Source organism: Bubalus kerabau, chromosome 2, assembly GCF_029407905.1.
Source record: "Bubalus kerabau isolate K-KA32 ecotype Philippines breed swamp buffalo chromosome 2, PCC_UOA_SB_1v2, whole genome shotgun sequence".
In the NCBI taxonomy this organism is placed as follows: Eukaryota; Metazoa; Chordata; class Mammalia; order Artiodactyla; family Bovidae; genus Bubalus; species Bubalus kerabau.
In genome coordinates, this window is record NC_073625.1 from 31902405 (window position 1) to 31920634 (window position 18230).

An 18230-nucleotide genomic window follows, 5' to 3' on the forward strand; every position below is an offset into this window, starting at 1 on the left:
TCACACAGAGTTGGATACGACTGAAGCGACTTGGCGGCAGCAGCAGCAGAAATATTTTTGTAAAGCCACTTGGAATTTTAGTTTTTTATTTACTTAAAAAATCCCCCTCCCTCCATTTTTCATAAACCTACCTAAAGCACTCTGGATCAACTCAACTACTTTCTAGGAAAACTATGTTGGTGATGAGACTATGAACACTGTGAAGCTTATTACATAGTTTCCATTTTAAGCTTTTATAGTCTTTATCTATTTATTATTTTGGTCATACAATGTGGCATGTGGGAACTTTGTTTCCCAACCAAGGATCAAACCCATGTCCCCTGCAGTGGAAGCATGGAATCTAGACCTCTGGGCCACCAGGGAATTCCCTGAAGTCTTTAAAAATATACTTTTTGTCCCCCTGCTAATTCTGATCCTATAGCATGCATGGGATAAAATGTTGCTCCAATTTAACTGGTTTGAAAATGAATGATATTAACTATCTGTGGACAAGCTCTTACCATTCTGAACATCCAACACATGATGCTTATTTAATGTCCAACCGCCCATATTGGAAGCATCCAGTTCGTAGCCTTGCAAAATGGCAGTCCTCTTCTCCCACAGAGTCAGGTCCAAACACGACTCATATTCATATCCCACTGACACTGGAATCAGAATAAATCATGGTTCATCTTCCCAGCCACAGGCAGAAATGCAATTTATTTTATTATCTTGATAAAACTGCTTTTTTCACAGATGTGCTCTGGAGACCATATTTCCACTTATTTGTGAACAGAGTCTATTTTTTATATGAGAAGATTTGATCATATAAAAGGTGGTTTTTGAAAAAAAAAATGATCTCCAAATATTATTTTTGTATTGACTTAATAGAAAACTAGTATTTTTCCCTACACCACTTTTTCACAAAGGGTCCATAGTACAAAATGAAGCTCAGGCTGAGCAACTGGGGAAGTCATTAGTTAGATCGATAAATCAGCCCCAAATGGTGATCAGACAATAACAACAAAAAGCACTATTTACTATCTGAATAATCAGAGATGCTTAGTCTCCAAGAGTATTAAGCTATGGAAAATATTTATGCTAAGTAAGATTTAATAGAGCAAACAAAGATAGCCAGGTTACAACATTATATTCAAATGCTCTTATCAGGAATAAACAATAAAATTAGCAGCCGATTAATAGGAACAAGTCTCAAAAGGAAAACTTCAGAGTTCACAATGAAGCATGGATTTTATTTATTTATTTTTTTTCAGTGTCTGGGGTTTTTATTTATTTTATTTTTTATTTTTATTTTTTTTTTTAATTTTATTTTTAAACTTTACATAATTGTATTAGTTTTGCCAAACATCAAAATGAATCCGCCACAGGTATACATGTGTTCCCCACCCTGAACCCTCCTCCCTCCTCCCTCCCCATACCATCCCTCTGGGTCCTCCCAGTGCACCAGCCCCAAGCATCCAGTTTTGTGCATCGAACCTGGACTGGCAACTCGTTTCATACATGATATTTTACATGTTTCAATGCCATTCTCCCAAATCTTCCCACCCTCTCCCTCTCCCACAGAGTCCATAAGACTGTTCTATACATCAGTGTCTCTTTTGCTGTCTCGTACACAGGGTTATTGTTACCATCTTTCTAAATTCCATATATATGCGTTAGTATACTGTATTGGTGTTTTTCTTTCTGGCTTACTTCACTCTGTATAATAGGCTCCAGTTTCATCCACCTCATTAGAACTGATTCAAATGAATTTAGAACAAAGCGAAGGAAGAAGAGGCAATTATCTGATCTGAACAAATTCCAGTCCAAATTACATATTAATTTCAAGATAAAATGCCTACTGTATTTTCAGGTAACATGTTTTCCTTTAGTTTTTGGTATTCTGAGCCTGAGCCTGGAGCCACAGTATGCATATCTCAACAGATCAAACTCTGATTGCATTGTCCCCTCAAGCGGTGAAACAATTGGTTTGACAGTTCATGAATATCATCCTGCTGAAGTGACTGGTCCTTCCAGTCAGAAGAGTTGAAATAATTTTTGGACACAAATGTTGTCTGATGTCATGTTAAAATATCATTATGACTTGAAACTACATGTTGTTAGATACTGAAAATGTAAAAAGGGTTAATGAAAATTGAGATAAAATTACAAAGGAAAGAAGAAAATGAAAAAAGGAAGGGACATGATGAGGAAGAAAAACATGAAAAAAAGGATATGAAAACCTGAAGTTTCACATTCCCTTTCATCATATGGAATACACTTCTTTTTCCTATGGTAAACCAACCATTTCCAACCTTTCTAGGCAACCTTACTGGCATCCTCTCTGCTTATCCACGGATTTCCTTGGATTGTAATGAATTTCATGTTAATTCTGAGTTCAAGACAGTATATTTTGGTAAATATAATACATTTACAAGGGACTTACCAACAGCTTCAGACAGACCATAGACCTTTTGATTATATGCATCTGTTTTATCCCATATAAACGTATAGGCCAAGTTCGGTGATGCAGGAAACCACTTTTGAAAGAGTCTTCCTACGACAGCCACCATCAGATGCACCTTCATTAAATTAAATGGGATAACAGACTGGGTCATGGTGATCTTAAGTACTGACTTATACCCGGCAGCCCTGGAACTCAGGTAGGAAAGTTTCAAGTCTGTTCCCGGAATTGTGGTTTCTTCGTGGAGGACCTAGGTTTAAAAAGAAAGCAGAAGTTGCAAACGGGGATCATGTATGACTATTAGGTAAAATACATTGAAAAGAATGCAGCAAAGCAATTAACAATAAGATAAGATCCTAAAGAGTCACTGTCCACAGAGACACATTTGAGACGTTATCTTATTCAATAATTAAAAATAACGCTGCTGCCAGCTCAATTTTTCTCCTCCTAAAAGCTTCCTGTCATTTATCTTGAATTAATCACAGTTCAGGTGTTACTTCTAATACAGGAAATTTTGTGACTGCTCCATCAGGCTGACATGCACTGACTTGTTAGTTTATAGTCACCGTGGATTCTCACTAACCCGTCTTTCACCCCCGTTGCCCTGGAGAATTAGAGCAGACGTTTGTAAGATGGTTCACTCAGCACAGAAATATGGCCCAGGCCAAAGATCTGGCCCACGCCAGCTGGCTCATTTCGGGGTTAAACCTACGTCTACAGCCTCATCAGCTGACTGGTCACAGCCCAGAAAGACAGGAATGGTAACAAAACAGACCAATTCACTTGGGATAAACTGTAGCAAACTCCATATTCATGTTGGAAGGTAATATAACAACAGCACACTCCCATAATTAGTTAAACATTGAGCTTGGACTCATCGCTGATTTTTGATATAATGGTACATGAACTAATATTTTCAAGTTGCATAAATTTCCCCCCAGAGAACAATTAACGTATGTTGAATGTCTGCAAAAGACGCTCGATATACACTGCTTGAATTGAAATGAGTGTAAAGAGTTAATATAATTACCTGCATAAAAATTATCTGTTACAAATTTTAAAAATCATATTCCTAACCCCACAATGTACCCATCAGTGTGACTTGCTCAATGAATGCCAATAAATGTATCCTGACATATGCAAAAATACATTATGCGGAAACAGGATTTCAATATTTTGAAAAAAATCTGTTATGTTGTATATAAAATAAGTCCAAATAATTCAGATTCTACTTGCTAATAGTGCTCCTATTAGTTTGGTTAATAATAATAGCTCTTCTTAGGGTCAGGCTTCCCTGGTGGCTCAGATGGTAAAGAATCCACCTATAATGCAGGAGACCTGGGTTTGATTCCTGTGTCAGGAAGATCCCCTGGAGAAGGGAATGGCTATCCACTCCAGCATTCTTGCCTAGAAAATCCCATGGACAGAGGAGCCTGGTGGGATACAGTTCACAGGGTCGCAAAGAGTCGGACATGACTGAGAGACTAACGCTTTCACTTTCACTTGGGCTTACTACCTCTTGTGTAATGCACAAGGCTATCTACGCTTAAGAATACATTCCAGGAGCTTATCACCTTCTCTACTAAGAATTAAATAGCATTCTCAAAGGTTTCCTCAGATTGCCCTAGGAATATTCATTGCTGCTGCTGCAGCTGCTAAGTCGCTTCAGTCGCGTCCGACTCTGTGCGACCCCATAGACAGCCCACCAGGGTCCCCCGTCCCTGGGATTCTCCAGGCAAGAACACTGGAGTGGGTTACCATTTCCTTCTCCAAGGAATATCCACTACTCAGACTTAAAGGACTACCTTTTTGTGTTGGAAAAGTCTTAAAATAGCGATTCAGTGTTCAGTCGTGTTTCTCTTCCTCCCAACTCCTCTCACATGAAACAGGAATGATGTATGTCTGTCATACAAATGTTAATAACTTAAGTAGGACCCTTTGGTTCAGGGTGAATCATCTTAACAGAACTCACTGTTCTGTATCATTGGGGGTGCAACACTGGTGCCTTAGTTTGAAAAACAGATTCTGTGACTTGGATGGCCCTGAAAATGTAAGTGATTATAACTTAAAGCATATCATTTATTTCCTCTTAATTTATTTTCAAAATAATTTCACATAAATTTGATAGGTTTCCTATAGATACCTTCATGAATATATACTGTGATCTCCCAGGAGTTAATATCTCTATTTCAAAATATCATGTTATTCCTAATTTTAATAACTGATTTCTGTCTTTGTCATCATTAGCTTACTTCACTGGAACAAATAATCTGTAATTTAACTCATTAAAACGTGTTTATCCGAGGTAATTTAATTTGACCAACTATTTTGCACTAGTGGAAAAGCTAATCAAGCCAGAGTGGAAAAACCAACCATTAAGCTGATGGTATGGTTCTTACCGCTTCTTACCCCCAGTCACCTTTATCCAAGACACCATCATTTCTCCTACTACTGAGACTGCCTTCTGACTGGTCTCTTGGTTTCAACCCTTGCCCTAAATAGAATATTCTCAGCACAGCAACTGCAATGATCTTTTAAAGAAGCAAATAAGAAACTGTACTTGGTCTGCCTAAAATCCTCTCACAGCTTCTAATTACTCAGTGATCACAGGAAAAGTCCGCATCCTTGCCATGGTCTTCAGTGATCTGAGACATCATCTCCTTCATTTGAGCTGCACCTGCCAGCTTCTCTGCCGTTCTGTGAACAGGCCCAGTTCTTGTTCTTCCCCTTCTGTTTGTTCAGTTGCTAAGCTGTATCTGACTCTTTCTGGACCCCATGGACTACAAAGCCCGCTAGGCTACTCTGTCCATGGGATTTCCCAGGCAAGAACACTGAAGTGGGTTGGCATTTCCTCGAATATTGAATCTTCCCAGCCCAGGGATCAAACCCATGTCTCCTGCACTGCAGGCGGATTCTTTACACTGAGGCACCAGGGAAGCCTGTTCTTCCCTTGGAGCTTTTGAACTTGCTCTTTGCTCTGCTTGGAATGACCTTCTATTTTCCAGGTTTATTCTTTCTCTTCTCAAAGTTTCTGCTGAAATGTAATCTTATCAAAGAGATCTTCTGGGACCATGCTATATAAAACTGCAATTCCATCCCCTTTACCCTGCTTTATTATTTTAATTAAGTCTTATTCACAACTTGACATATATTTATTTGTTTTCAGTCTCTCTGTGTAGATTGGCAGACTTCTTGGAAGCAGGTACTTCATCTGATTGGTATACTGCTTTGTTTCTTTATAAGAGCGCCTGGTGCAGAACAGGTATTTCAGTAAATATTTGAAGAATAAACGCGGCCAAGCTGTTCAGTGCTGTTGTATTTTAAAGTGTTTTTACTCAGCTGTTTACACGTGAAGTCCATTATTGCTGTACTTAATGTCCTGCCTTTAAGATCTGAAAGTTATTTCTAATTGGAAACACACAGGAAGGAAAACAATCCCCCGATATTTCAGCAGACAAAAATGAATAGTGCAAACATGGTTTAAAACTTATATAATTTTTTCCCTGTGAAAAATATGGCTTTATGAACTACATCATTAACCCTATATTATTAGGGTTTAAGACATGATACCGTGTTTTAAAAATATTGTGAGAAAATCAATGAACATTTTTTATGGAGATTCATCTGTTCTAACGTATCTTCTGCTTACAATAATAATTAAACAGTAAAACATTGAGAATAATGACCACGTACAGTAGCACTTGGTATAATGTCAGTTAGGAGGTCAGATACATGGCAGGCACTAAAAGTCTTTTCCAATGAATGAATCAATGAGCAAAGACATTACTAGTTGTTGCACTTAAAGCTGTTTTCCCATCTGGCTACAGCTAATAAATAGACACAGATGAATCTTGAAGAAGAAGTATTTTGAACAGATCTTTAAGAAACAGATATCCTAATATAATAACTCTTATTTACTACACACACACATACACACCCCACATTCTACATGTCATTCCAGAGAATTACTTAGGCTAGCACTGAAATTCTGTAATCCTTTAAAAAAAATTCTTTGGAAACCACGTGATCTGAAAATGGTTTACTGCAAAGCACTGCCGGCTAGAATAGTCTACCTGTGTCTCGGGAATAATGGGACTGTCTTCAGGAGATGATCTAAAAAAGGTGGATAAAGGCGAGGACACGATGATAGGATTGGGCCTCACAAAGCCACTCAGATCACAGCTGGGAATGTCGTTTTCTTCTTTCTTCATGACGAGGGTATCCATCACATAAAAGACATTCCATGGGATCCACACAGTGTGATACTGGGTGAGGAACGGGGATCGTTCAAACACCAACGTCAGAGAAGCTCCGCCATTTGCCACCAAGTCAAACCTAGGAAAACACAAGACATATTTAGTGAATTACCTGGATCTTGTGTAACTCGCAACACTCGCCTCCTTAAATCAATATGCTTTATAAGAAAGACCTTTTTCTCTCAACTTTTACATGAAATAGTTTAAAATCTATGAGAATATTAAAAGAATTATACAATGACCATCCATATATCCTTCAGTTCAGTTCAGTCACTCAGTCGTGCCCAACTCTTTGTGACCCCATGGACTGCAGCATGCCAGGCTTCCCTGTCCATCACCAATTCTTGGAGTTTACTGCAACTCACGCATATATCCTTAACCTAGATTAACTAACTTATTAACATTTGTACAAGCTTGCTTTATCTATCCACTCCTTTTCTAGAACCATCTGAACTTAGGTTGTAGATATTACAAAGTCTCACTCTCAAATATTTCAACATGGGGGCTTCCCTGGCAGTCCAGTGGTTAAGACTCTGCCTTCCAAAGCAGGGGGGCACTTGTTCAATCTCTGGTCTGGGAACAAAGGTCCTATGTGCTGTGGGGTGTGACCAAAAATTAAAAAAAATTTTTTTCAAAATGAATCTTCTGAGACAAAGAAAGAACATTCTCCTATAAAACCATAATACTTTTATTATGCCTTAGAAAATGAGATCAACTTTTAAAACCTATATGAATATATAACTTTAAATTTTTGCCACCATGTACTGTCACAGATCTCTGGTCTAAAAATTTTCAAACTAAAAGGGACATTAAGGCATTATGCCTGGTAATTAAAAAAAAAAAAGCCTAGTCTTTATACTCTTTATACTTAAAATACTTCGAAGAAATATAGGGTGCTGGAACTAACTTACATTCCGTCCTGGCGGGTAATAGTATATCCGTACTCTGGGTAATGGAAAAATGAGACATTCACTCCAATAAGTGGAGTTCCATCAGCAGTCAGCACTTGGCCTCTGATGACGGACGCTAGGCTGTGAGAAAAGTAGAAGAATTAGACTGAACATTTATCTCCTCAGACAAACATTATCATGATGTAGAGATAATTCAACCTAAGGATAAAATAACAGTATCATAAGGCACTTGTATTCATAAAAACCAGACTGGAAACACTCCCAAGACGGTGTTCCTTATAATTCACTGCAATCCACATTCTTGAAATACCTGGTGTTTACCCTGGGTTTTAATTCACTGCAATCTGGGTTTTGGAGAGTTATCAAGACCAATAATTTAGAGATGAATTTTTTAAATTATAAACTGTGCATTTTTTCGTAAGTCATATATCTGGTGCTTGCATGAAGGAAAGTATACTTTCCAATTAATTCCAAGGCAATCCGGAAACCCGCAGGGACCGAGAAGTACAAGATTTAAGGGGGCAATGAGGAACATTTGTGCAACAACTTTTAATCAACTGCTGGGTCTAACTGCATTAATGCTGTTAAATTGCTGCAGACCCAGGAGTTCTGGTGTAAATCATCTTCTTTTGCTCAGTGAGACACAAGACACCTGCTTTCACTTACTGGTTTATTTTCAAGTCATTACTGCTCTGCAAAGCACCAGGCCAACAGCTCATGCAATCTTACTGCCATGCTGTTAGCAGTTCCATTACATTAATTCATAATTTATATTATTTAGTGAGCTCAGCTTAAAAAAAGGTGCACTCCTGTTTTGCCTTTTGGGGTCTTTTCATTGCTTCTTTTGAAACACTTCCAACTGTGCTAAGAAAATCAACCAGTTAAATGAGGATTTATTGACTCCTTAATGGGATGTCCTGTTATGCTTCCGGTACTGAAATTGACAAAGTATGTGAACTGTGTCAAAAATGCTTGAAACATGAAGTTTGGTGAAGGATGTGCCGAACGATGAAAAACTACATTTTAAAAAAGGCACTTTGCTCAAATTTGCAGTCATCAGCATTTTATATTAAGGGCTTATAACTGTTGATAATATCATTACGAATCTATGTAAGGAAAAGTGTATTAACCTCTTATTGAAAGGACTTTCTCCAGGTATGACATGGGTGCTATCAGATCCTATGAGAAAACTGATGCGGTCGTAGAAGGATTTGGCAGCTTGCTGAGATGGTGACTGTAAGCTTTGGCTAATGATATCTTGGGGGTCGGGCAGTCCCCGACAGTAAGGCTGATTTTGGCAGGAACTCTGTAAACAGCAATCAGGATCCATGCAGTCAATGAGTCCATCTGTAGAGAGAGAGGAGTAAACCGGTTAGAAAATTCCTCTTTTTCGGCCATGATGCAGAATAAGTTTTGTTTGTTGACTGGCTATTTTTTTTCACATCCAACCATTTGTTCCTCCTATCTAACAGTAATTTCTGGCATCCTTTTTGAAATCAAATACAATAGCTACAGTTGCTTTCATAGACAGTAAATGTTTGCATTGGAGATGACTGAAAAGAATTATCTAATGTTGGTTCTGAATAAAAAATAAAAAATGACTGTTTAGAACAATGTATTACAGGCAGATCTCATTTTATTGCCCTTTGCAGATGTTGAGTTTTTTCTTTTTTAACAAATCAGAGGTTTGTGGCAACACTGCATGGAGCAAGTCTATGGTGCCATTTTTTCAAACAGCATCTGCTCACTTTGTGTCTCTGTTACATTCTGGTAATTCTTGTGATTTTCCACTTTTGCATTATTATTGTATTTGTGATGGTGATCAGTGAACTCTGGTGTTACTGTTGTAATTGTTTTAAGGTGCCACGAACTGCGCCAGAATACGCCGCACTTGGAAAACTACTGTGTGTGTAGACCGCTCCACTGGCTGACAACTACGTGTGTGTGCAAACCATTCCATCGACTGATAATACTGTGTGTGTGCAAACCATGCCACTGACTGATAATACTGTGTGTGTGCAGACCGCTCCACTGGCTGTTCTCCCACCTAAAATTTGGGAAAAGGTCCGAAAATGGAAGTCTGTGAAATACTAATACAAATTAACATATAATAGATGAGATGAGCCAGTCACCTTTCAAGGAAATCATTTTCCCAAGGGTGGTAAACATTAGTTGCTCAGTTGTACCCTACTCTTGGTGACCCCATGGACTGTATCCTGCCAGACTCTTCTGTCCATGGGGATTCTCGAGGCAAGAATTACTGGAGTGGTAGCCATTTCCTTTTCCAGGGGATCTTCCTGACCCAGGGATCGAACCTGGGTCTCTTGCATTGCAGGTAGATTCTTTACTGTCTGAGCCACCATGGAAGCCCAAGGATGGTAAAGTATATTTCAATATAATTAAGTCATTTCTCAAAATTTAAACTGCAACCTGAGGTCTATTAATATGCCTCCTCTAAAATGAAGATGTTAATAAAAATATGGGTAATGTAAATAAGCTATAATATTGAAAATGATAAGAAATGTATCACTCAAAATTGATCTACAGGTGTTGGTGACATAAAAAGAATAAAGGTTAGAATCTTCCCGAGCGTTCTCCAGGAACATCAAAAGGAAACTATATTCAATGGGCCATGTAAGAATTTTGTTTGAAACATATAAACCATCCCATTAGCAGATAAGAGTGTTAGGATAATGGTTTCATGACATTATTCTTTAAGGTCATTTTTCAGTGACCAGTTGATATGTGAATTTTGATCCATTTGGCTGCTACATTTCTCAGTACAGATTAATAAAAACAGTTTCTGCAGACTTTAATCACCATTGGGAGAATGGACAAAATAATTGCTGCTGCTGCTGCTAAGTCGCTTCAGTTGTGTCCGACTCTGTGAGACCCCATAGACGGCAGCCCACCAGGCTCCCCTGTCCCTGGGATTCTCTAGGCAAGAACACTGGAGTGGGTTGCCATTTCCTTCTTCAATGCATGGAAGTGAAAAGTGAAAGTGAAGTCGCTCAGTCGTGTCCGACTCTTAGCGACCCCATGGACTGCAGCCCACCAGGCTTCTCCGTCCATGGGATTTTCCGGGCAAGAGTACTGGAGTGGGGTGCCATTGTCTTCTCTGGGACAAAATCATTAGAAAATCTTAAAACCTAAGTTTCAGGTCTCAGCATGACCTTATTATGGCAAACTCAGCTGAAAATATCTGGTTGACCAATGTTTTATTTACACAGGTGTTTTGAAAACATTTATTAAAAAAAAAATACACTAGTTTGTTTTTCTTTTTTGCTTTAGGCTACTCTTATTAATAGAACATATGCTTGCCCATTCATTATCTGAAAGCAAACTGAGACAAAATAAAACAGACTAAGTTGAATCATGCTGCCCAGTCTATAAGTAGGTCAACAACAACACAGATAAGGTAAGAAACAGATGAGTGGCCTGGCTCAGTGTCCTTCAGTCATTTTGCCCACCTGAAAAAGAATGCTGTGAACACCTGTGGTTTCTCCTAACACTCATTCTCCTTTCTTTGGAGCTACTCTGAATTTTCATTTGGATAGCCAGTCCTCCTCAACTTTCGGTCTATGTGCTTATCTCCCTTTGTGTTTGGTTCAGAAATGGACATGGGACCTAATCTGTCAAACTGGACTGAACTTCAGGAACTATCTAAAAAGCCATCCCTCCCCACCCCCATCCCTCCAGGCTTGGAGCTGTCAGGCTGTGAGGTTGGGGTTATCCCATCTCCCCGGCTGCCACTACATTAGAACCTGTCTCGGAAAGGAGCCTTCCCAGAAGAGTCAAGGTGAAGAGCTGGAGAGAAAAAACTAAAATGTCACAGTGACATCTTTGGGGCTTTTGCAATAAGCTGCATCTGACCTGGGCTTCATGGGGTCGGATACGACTGAGCAACTGAACTGAACTGACTTGACCTGACCTGACCTGACCTGGGCTTTTCAGTTCTAGAAGTCAAAGTGCTGCCTTCTTTCTTAAGCCTGTTTGGGCTGGCTTTTCTGTCACTTAAAACTGAAAGAGATGTAGCTTATCCAGAGACATTAACTAAAAATTTCACTATTTCCCATATAGTTGAAAAAAAGAGCTTAATAAGTATTAGAATTAAATGTATGATGCTGAACTCTTTTGCATGACTATTTTAACTTTTTGACACCGTAATTTTTATACACATGAAAATGTATGAGTCTGAATTTCTGATAAGCAGATCTTATAGTTTCTTTATTATAGCTACATTTTCATGTGTATGTCTGTTACAGTTCTAAAAAATGGATTGTTAATTATTTGAAAGCACATATCTATTCTGTGACAAAAATTCAAAATCATGTTTTAAGAAAATCAAATGAAACTGAGCTTTGAAATTTCAGAGAAATTTATCAAAATATTGCTTTTTTAACCAAAAGGCCACAAAGATGAAAAATGTCTAAATATTTCTCAATATTTCTAGTGGAAGAAAGATGAAACTATGCTAGAGGCTTATTTTTCATGAGGATATGTTATAACATGCAATATACTGCATTTTTTCTCCATCTGTCTCAAAGCGTAAGTTATTAAGACTCAGATTTTTAAAGTAGCAGATGATTGACCTATTGCACCCAAATAATTTTAGCTTCAAAAGAACAATTAAAAAATTCTTTTAGTAACAATTCATGATTTATAATCTCAACCTCATGAAGGTTGAGACTTCATGAGGAATCTTTAGTATGTTTTATAATTTAAGCTTCCCTGGTGGCTCAGCTAGTAAAGAAACCATTTGCCAATGAAGGAGACACAAGAGACATGGGTTCAGGCACCGAGTTGGGAAGATCCCTTGGAGAAGGAAATGCAAACCCACTCCAGTATTCTTGCCCGGAAAATTCCACGGACAGAGGAACCTGGTGGTCTACAGTGCATGGGGTCGCAAAGAGTTGGACACGACTGAGCACGCACACACACGTGTATATGTGTATATATATGTATATGTATATATATATACACACGTGTGTGTGTGTGTGTGTGTGTGTGTGTGTATTTAAGAGTTCTTACTCCATGGATTTAGAATGAGTATGCTTGGGAGAGTAATTCCATATAAATATTTGATATTCTTGCAAGTTTTTCCCTTACATTCATTTTTTAAGCATAACTAGAAAGTGAAACCTCCAAAGGTTACATTTTATCTCCATTAACCTGGTAAATTAAGGGTTAAATTCCCCCCTCCTTCGGTCCCCCGTAATACTCCCTGAATGCCTTCCTTTAGGCACTATATGGTACAGTTGCCAAACAGGAATGCTCAAATCTCATCATTCATCTTTGTTAGTTTATAAAAACCAAATGTGCATCTGGCATGTGGTCTGCAGGTCATAAAACTGCATGAGATTGACACCTTCTGAACTAATCAGTTGGAAATGCATTTTTACAAGCCTCTCTGCTAACATCAATCAGAGACAGAATCTCATTTTCAACAGCCAAGATGCAGGGACGCATGGTTTGTTATTTTTCTGCAGAGTTTATCAGTAACTTGCCCAAGCAAGTGACGGATGCTTATGAATCTGGCTTCCTATAACTTGAGAAAACATTTTTCATTCTTTGCCTATATTCACATAGCTAGGGCTATCTAGTACCACTAAAGTTGATTATCCACTTGCCCAAATGTCTATTGTAGCAAAATTGACTTCGTAGATGAGCTTCTTAAAATCATCGACATTCCATTTTAGTCTCAGGAATATGAGGTTGGCTTAAATTGGTATTGGCGTAGAAGCCGTATCTAATAGAATTAATCATAAAAAAGACCTAAAGAAACTCAGTAATGTTCAAAACCCACTGAATAACAACTTCAATGATCAGTTAAGAGCCTTTTGTTCTCCAGGTTAGGCTTTGCAATATAAGTGGTATTTTGATATAAAGTAGACAATATACTTTATGCTTCCTTCCACTTAATCCTCAGTATTATTGCTCTAGTTATTTAAAAATATGCTCTCATCTTTCCTAGGACTTTCATTGGTTTGTAACAGTGGTTGGCAAACTTACTTTGTAAAGGACCAGATAAAAAATATTTCAGGTTTTATGGGCCATATAATCCCTGCTACAAGTATTTAACTCTGCCTTGATGAACTGACAGCTCTAAAGCAGCCAGAGACAATATGTAAATTAGTGGGTGTGACTATGTCTCAATAAAACTTTATTTACAAAAACAAGCTTTGGCCCAGAGGTCATAATTTGTCAACCTTTAGTCTTGCTTTTAAGTTTCTACCCTGCCCTGTTTCCTTTGTCTTTAAATCATTTTTTTTTTCTGGTAAAGTTAAACAATGCACATTTTACTAGATTATTAAAACGTCTGACTCCATCATTTCCTAATTTACACTCTGTGCTGACTTTGACCTGCTTGTCAAAACTCTCACTTTTGTCTTTTAAGCAGCTATGGATAGTTTAACATTTTTTTCAAAACCTTGATATACTAACTGGATAAAAAGTCATGAATTTCCTTTGAATGAATTTTCATCTTCATTCTAAAGGTAATTAAAGCTCTTACCTACAGTATTTAGAAGTCTTTCTCCCTCATTCCAAGCTGGAGGTAGAGGTAGAAATTTTTTTAAAAATTAAAAAAAATATATATTTAATTTTATTTTATTTTTAAAAAGTGTCACGGCTGCTCGGCTGTCAGACTTTTTGTGATCCCATGCACTGCTGCCTACCAGGCTCCTCTGTCCATGGAATTTTTCAGGCAAGAATACTGGAGTGGTTGCCATTTCCTTCTCCGGGGGATCCCTTCTTCCGGACCCAGAGATCAAACCCGCATCTCCTGTGTTTCCAGCACTGGCGGGTGGACTCTTTACCACAGGCACTACCTGGGAAGCGCTCCCCCTCCCCCAAATATATCTTTACGTTTCTTCTTGGCTGCACAGCGTGGTTTGTGGGATCTTAGTTCCCTGAACAGGTATGGAACCTCAGCCCCCTGCAGTGGAAGCACAGTCCTGGACCACCAGGGAACTCCCAAGGTAGGATACCTGATGCAGTATTTTATCTGTGGATTTTAGAATCTTCAAAGGGCACGGGTATACTTTTTGTTTCTCTTTTGGGTCACCATTCTGTAACATACATGAAATTCATTTGCTTATTCCTGAATCTGGATCATGTTTGGTTTTGCGTATCTTCCTGGTTTGTCTGATTAACAGACTTTTCCTCCTGGTTTGCATCATTTCAATCGTAATGACCCCAGGCTGTTTATTCTCCTGAATTCCCAATCCACAACCTGCCTTCTAGATATTTCCACTTGGATATTACACAGGCATCGAAAACTTAACATGTGGAAAAGGCAACATACACGATCTTCTCTGAAAAGACCACTTTCTCTGCATTTCTTACTTCAATGAACGTCTCCGCTATCCACTCACCCAGGTTCTCAAAGTAGAAACCTGAGCGTTGTCCTTCACTCCTCTCCTCCCTTTTTCTCTGCACCTAATCAATGGCCAGCTCCTCCTTTTCCATACCCCAAACATGTCCTAAGTCAGCTTTCTTTTTATTTCACTGAAAAGACCCTTCAGGCCACCATGGTCACCTCTTGACAAGATCTCAACAAGAGCTTGGTTTCCCAGGCTCCAGTCTTGTCCCAGCTATTCATTCTCGACACTTCTGTCAGAGTACTCTTGGCAGAAATCAAATGTGATTATTTCACTTCTCTAGGTAAAATGCTTCCTTTAATTGGTCCCTGCTGCTTTCTGAGTAGTTAGAAGTCCTTAACATGGCTTATGAGACCTTTGTGATTATTATTTCCTCTGCTGGAGACCTCTCACTGCTCTTATCCCGGCTCCCTCCCCAGTTCCTTTAGCAATCAGCTCAGACACTGGTCTCACCAAGTTCCTTGAGGGCCAATCTAGTCCACTGTTGTAGCTCTCAGAATTTAGGACATATTCTTTTTGGCACTAAGCACGCATACAAAAATTTTGCTGAACAAAGTGAAGAATAAATTCAGTTCCTAGAGATTATGAGATTGAAACAGGCCAAATTTGTCTTAAAAGCACAGCAGATTTTTAGGTGTGTGTGTGTTTTTTTTTTTTTTTTTTTTCTTTCAGGAACCACCATACTGTCCTCCTCCATTGTGGCTGGGCCAATCTACAATCCCTTCAGTGTAGGAGGGTTCCCTTCTCTCCACACCCTCTCCAGCATCTATTGCTTGGAGATTTTTTGATGATGGCCATTCTTTACAACAGATAACCAACAAGGACCCACTGTATAGCACAGGAAACTCTGCTCCGTGTTATGTGGCAGCCTGGGAGTTTGGGGGTGAATGAACAGACGTATATGTATGGCTGGGTCGCTTTGTTATACATCTGAAACTATAACAACATTGTTCATCGGCTATACTCTAACATAAAATAAAAAGTTGAAAAAACTTTTTCTACAACAGAGACACACACTGCTTTCTTTCATCACCATTTTCCTGTCCTCAGATACCATGCTAATCCTTGAATTCCTTTTTCTTTTTTACTCTAATAGGTGCTTTTACATGTTCTTGATAAGTTGGACATTAGGCAATCCATACAATTGTAAAAAGTATTAAAAGAAATTATATGAAATACTACATATAATCTAAAAAGCGCAAGGCTTTATGTACTCATAAAGACAGATAATCCCAAATTCAGGAAGGAAAAGTTAAACCTTATAAACATTTGCCTTGTAAAAGCTTATCATCTGAAAACTTCTGCATGATGAAAGATGCCATAAACAAGGTTAAAAGATAATGAAAACTTGAGGTAAATTATCTACAACACACTTCATAAACAGCTGATAAGTAGAATATATTAAAAAAAAATCCTTAAAATTAAAAAGGAAAAGTCAAAAAACTCCATAGAAAAAAAATGGTCAAGAGAAATAAATAAGCAACCAGCAAAAGAAGAAACACAGTCAAGGAACATATACAAAGATCATCAATCTAACTCGTAATTAGGGAAATGCAAATGAAAACAATAAAAATGGAATCATTTCCACCCAGCAGACAAAATTCATATTTTTCATTTTGTTGGACAATTTTGTTTATGTACAATGGTTATGTACAGACTATGAACATGGGGAAAATAAACACGCTCCTACCCATGACGTGTACAGTGGTGAAACTTAGTGTGAGGCAATTTGGCAGTAGCTACCGGAATTAAATTTAAAGCACCCTGTGACCCAGCAATTTCATTTCTACAAATCTGTTCCAAAGAAATATGTGTACATTTACACAAAGATTTATATGCAGATAAACACACATACACCCACACACAGATTCCCTACAGATCTGCCTTTATACCAAGAGCAAAAAAAAAAGAAACAACTAAATGATTATTAATGGAGTAGTGGTAGAATTAATCAGGACATCTGTGCTTCTGTTATAAAGTAGGAGACAGACCTACACGTACTGACATGAAAAAATCTCTTTGGCAGAATCAAATTTAGAACAGTACCTATCCTGTTCTCGTTTAAAGACATAAGTGCGTGTCTAAGCTCACTGAGGAGGCGTAGAGACATGCACTCTGAGTTGTTGACAGTGGTGATCTTGACAATTTGTTGTTGTTCAGCTGCTAAGTGACGCCCGACTCTTGTGACCCCAAGGTCTGTCTGCAGCACACCAGGCTTTCCTGTCTTCACCATCTGCTGGAGCTTGCTCAAACTCATGTCCATTGAGTCAGTGATGTTATCCAACCGTCTTGTCCTCTGTCACCCCTTTCTCCTCCTGTCCTCAATCTTTCCCAGCACTGTGCATGGCTGCTAGTAATAATCCTGCCCAAGAATGCAGAGGTTCTTAACCTGGAGAAAGGGGACACTGTCTAAAGAGGTTCTGGGCAATGCCCTTTGTTGTTCTAAAGCTTGCAGTGGCAGCGAATGGTAAAGGGTATAAAATATAGGGAAGACTGTTAGTTTCAGCCTGTGTGAATATTTTTCCTCTCCGAAAACTCATTCAAAAACAGTGGTCAAACCCCATGCTTCTGAAAGCAAAGGTGGACTTCTCTTTTCTAGAATGGGATGCTCCTGGGATCTAAAACTTCTGTGAATAATAAAAGGGTTCAGTTCAGTTCAGTTGCTCAGTCGTGTCCAACTCTTTGCGACCCCATGAATCGCAGCACGCCAGGCCTTCCTGTCCATCACCATCTCCCGGAGTTCACTCAAACTCATGTCCATTGAATCAGTGATGCCATCCAGCCATCTCATCCTCTGTCATCCCCTTTTCCTCCCCCAATCCCTCCCAGCATCAGAATCTTTTCCAATGAGTCAACTCTCCGCATGAGGTGGCCAAAGTACTGGAGTTTCAGCTTTAGCATCATTCCTTCCAAAGAAATCCCAGGGCTGATCTTCAGAATGGACTGATTGGATCTCCTTGCAGCCCAAGGGACTCACAAGAGTCTTCTCCAACACCACAGTTCAAAAGCATCAATTCTTTGGCGCTCAGGGTTCAGAGTAACCTAAATCTCTCCCCTGAATGTATGCTAACTCGCTTCAGTCGTGTCTGACTCTTTACGACCCTATGGACTAGTCCTCCAGGCTCCTCTGCCCATGTGATTCTTCAGGCAAGAATACTGGAATGGATTGCCATGCCCTCCTCCAGGGGATCTTCCTGACCCAGGGATCGAACCCGTGTCTCCTGCACTGCAGGGGAAT

The 18230-nt window shown here is 38.9% G+C and overlaps 1 protein-coding gene across 3 annotated transcripts in view; it reads right to left on the reverse strand.

Moving 5' to 3' along the window:
- Positions 1 to 18230, reverse strand: part of TENM3 (teneurin transmembrane protein 3) — a 532144-nt gene that overhangs the window by 64420 nt on the left and 449494 nt on the right. For all 3 annotated transcript variants that reach the window (XM_055567454.1, XM_055567455.1, XM_055567456.1), the window contains 5 exons: positions 8741 to 8957; positions 7611 to 7730; positions 6517 to 6778; positions 2426 to 2693; positions 501 to 644 (listed from right to left, as the gene is read on the reverse strand). In XM_055567454.1, coding sequence (XP_055423429.1) covers positions 501 to 644; positions 2426 to 2693; positions 6517 to 6778; positions 7611 to 7730; positions 8741 to 8957 — 1011 coding nt within the window. The remainder of the gene's footprint in view (positions 1 to 500; positions 645 to 2425; positions 2694 to 6516; positions 6779 to 7610; positions 7731 to 8740; positions 8958 to 18230) is intronic.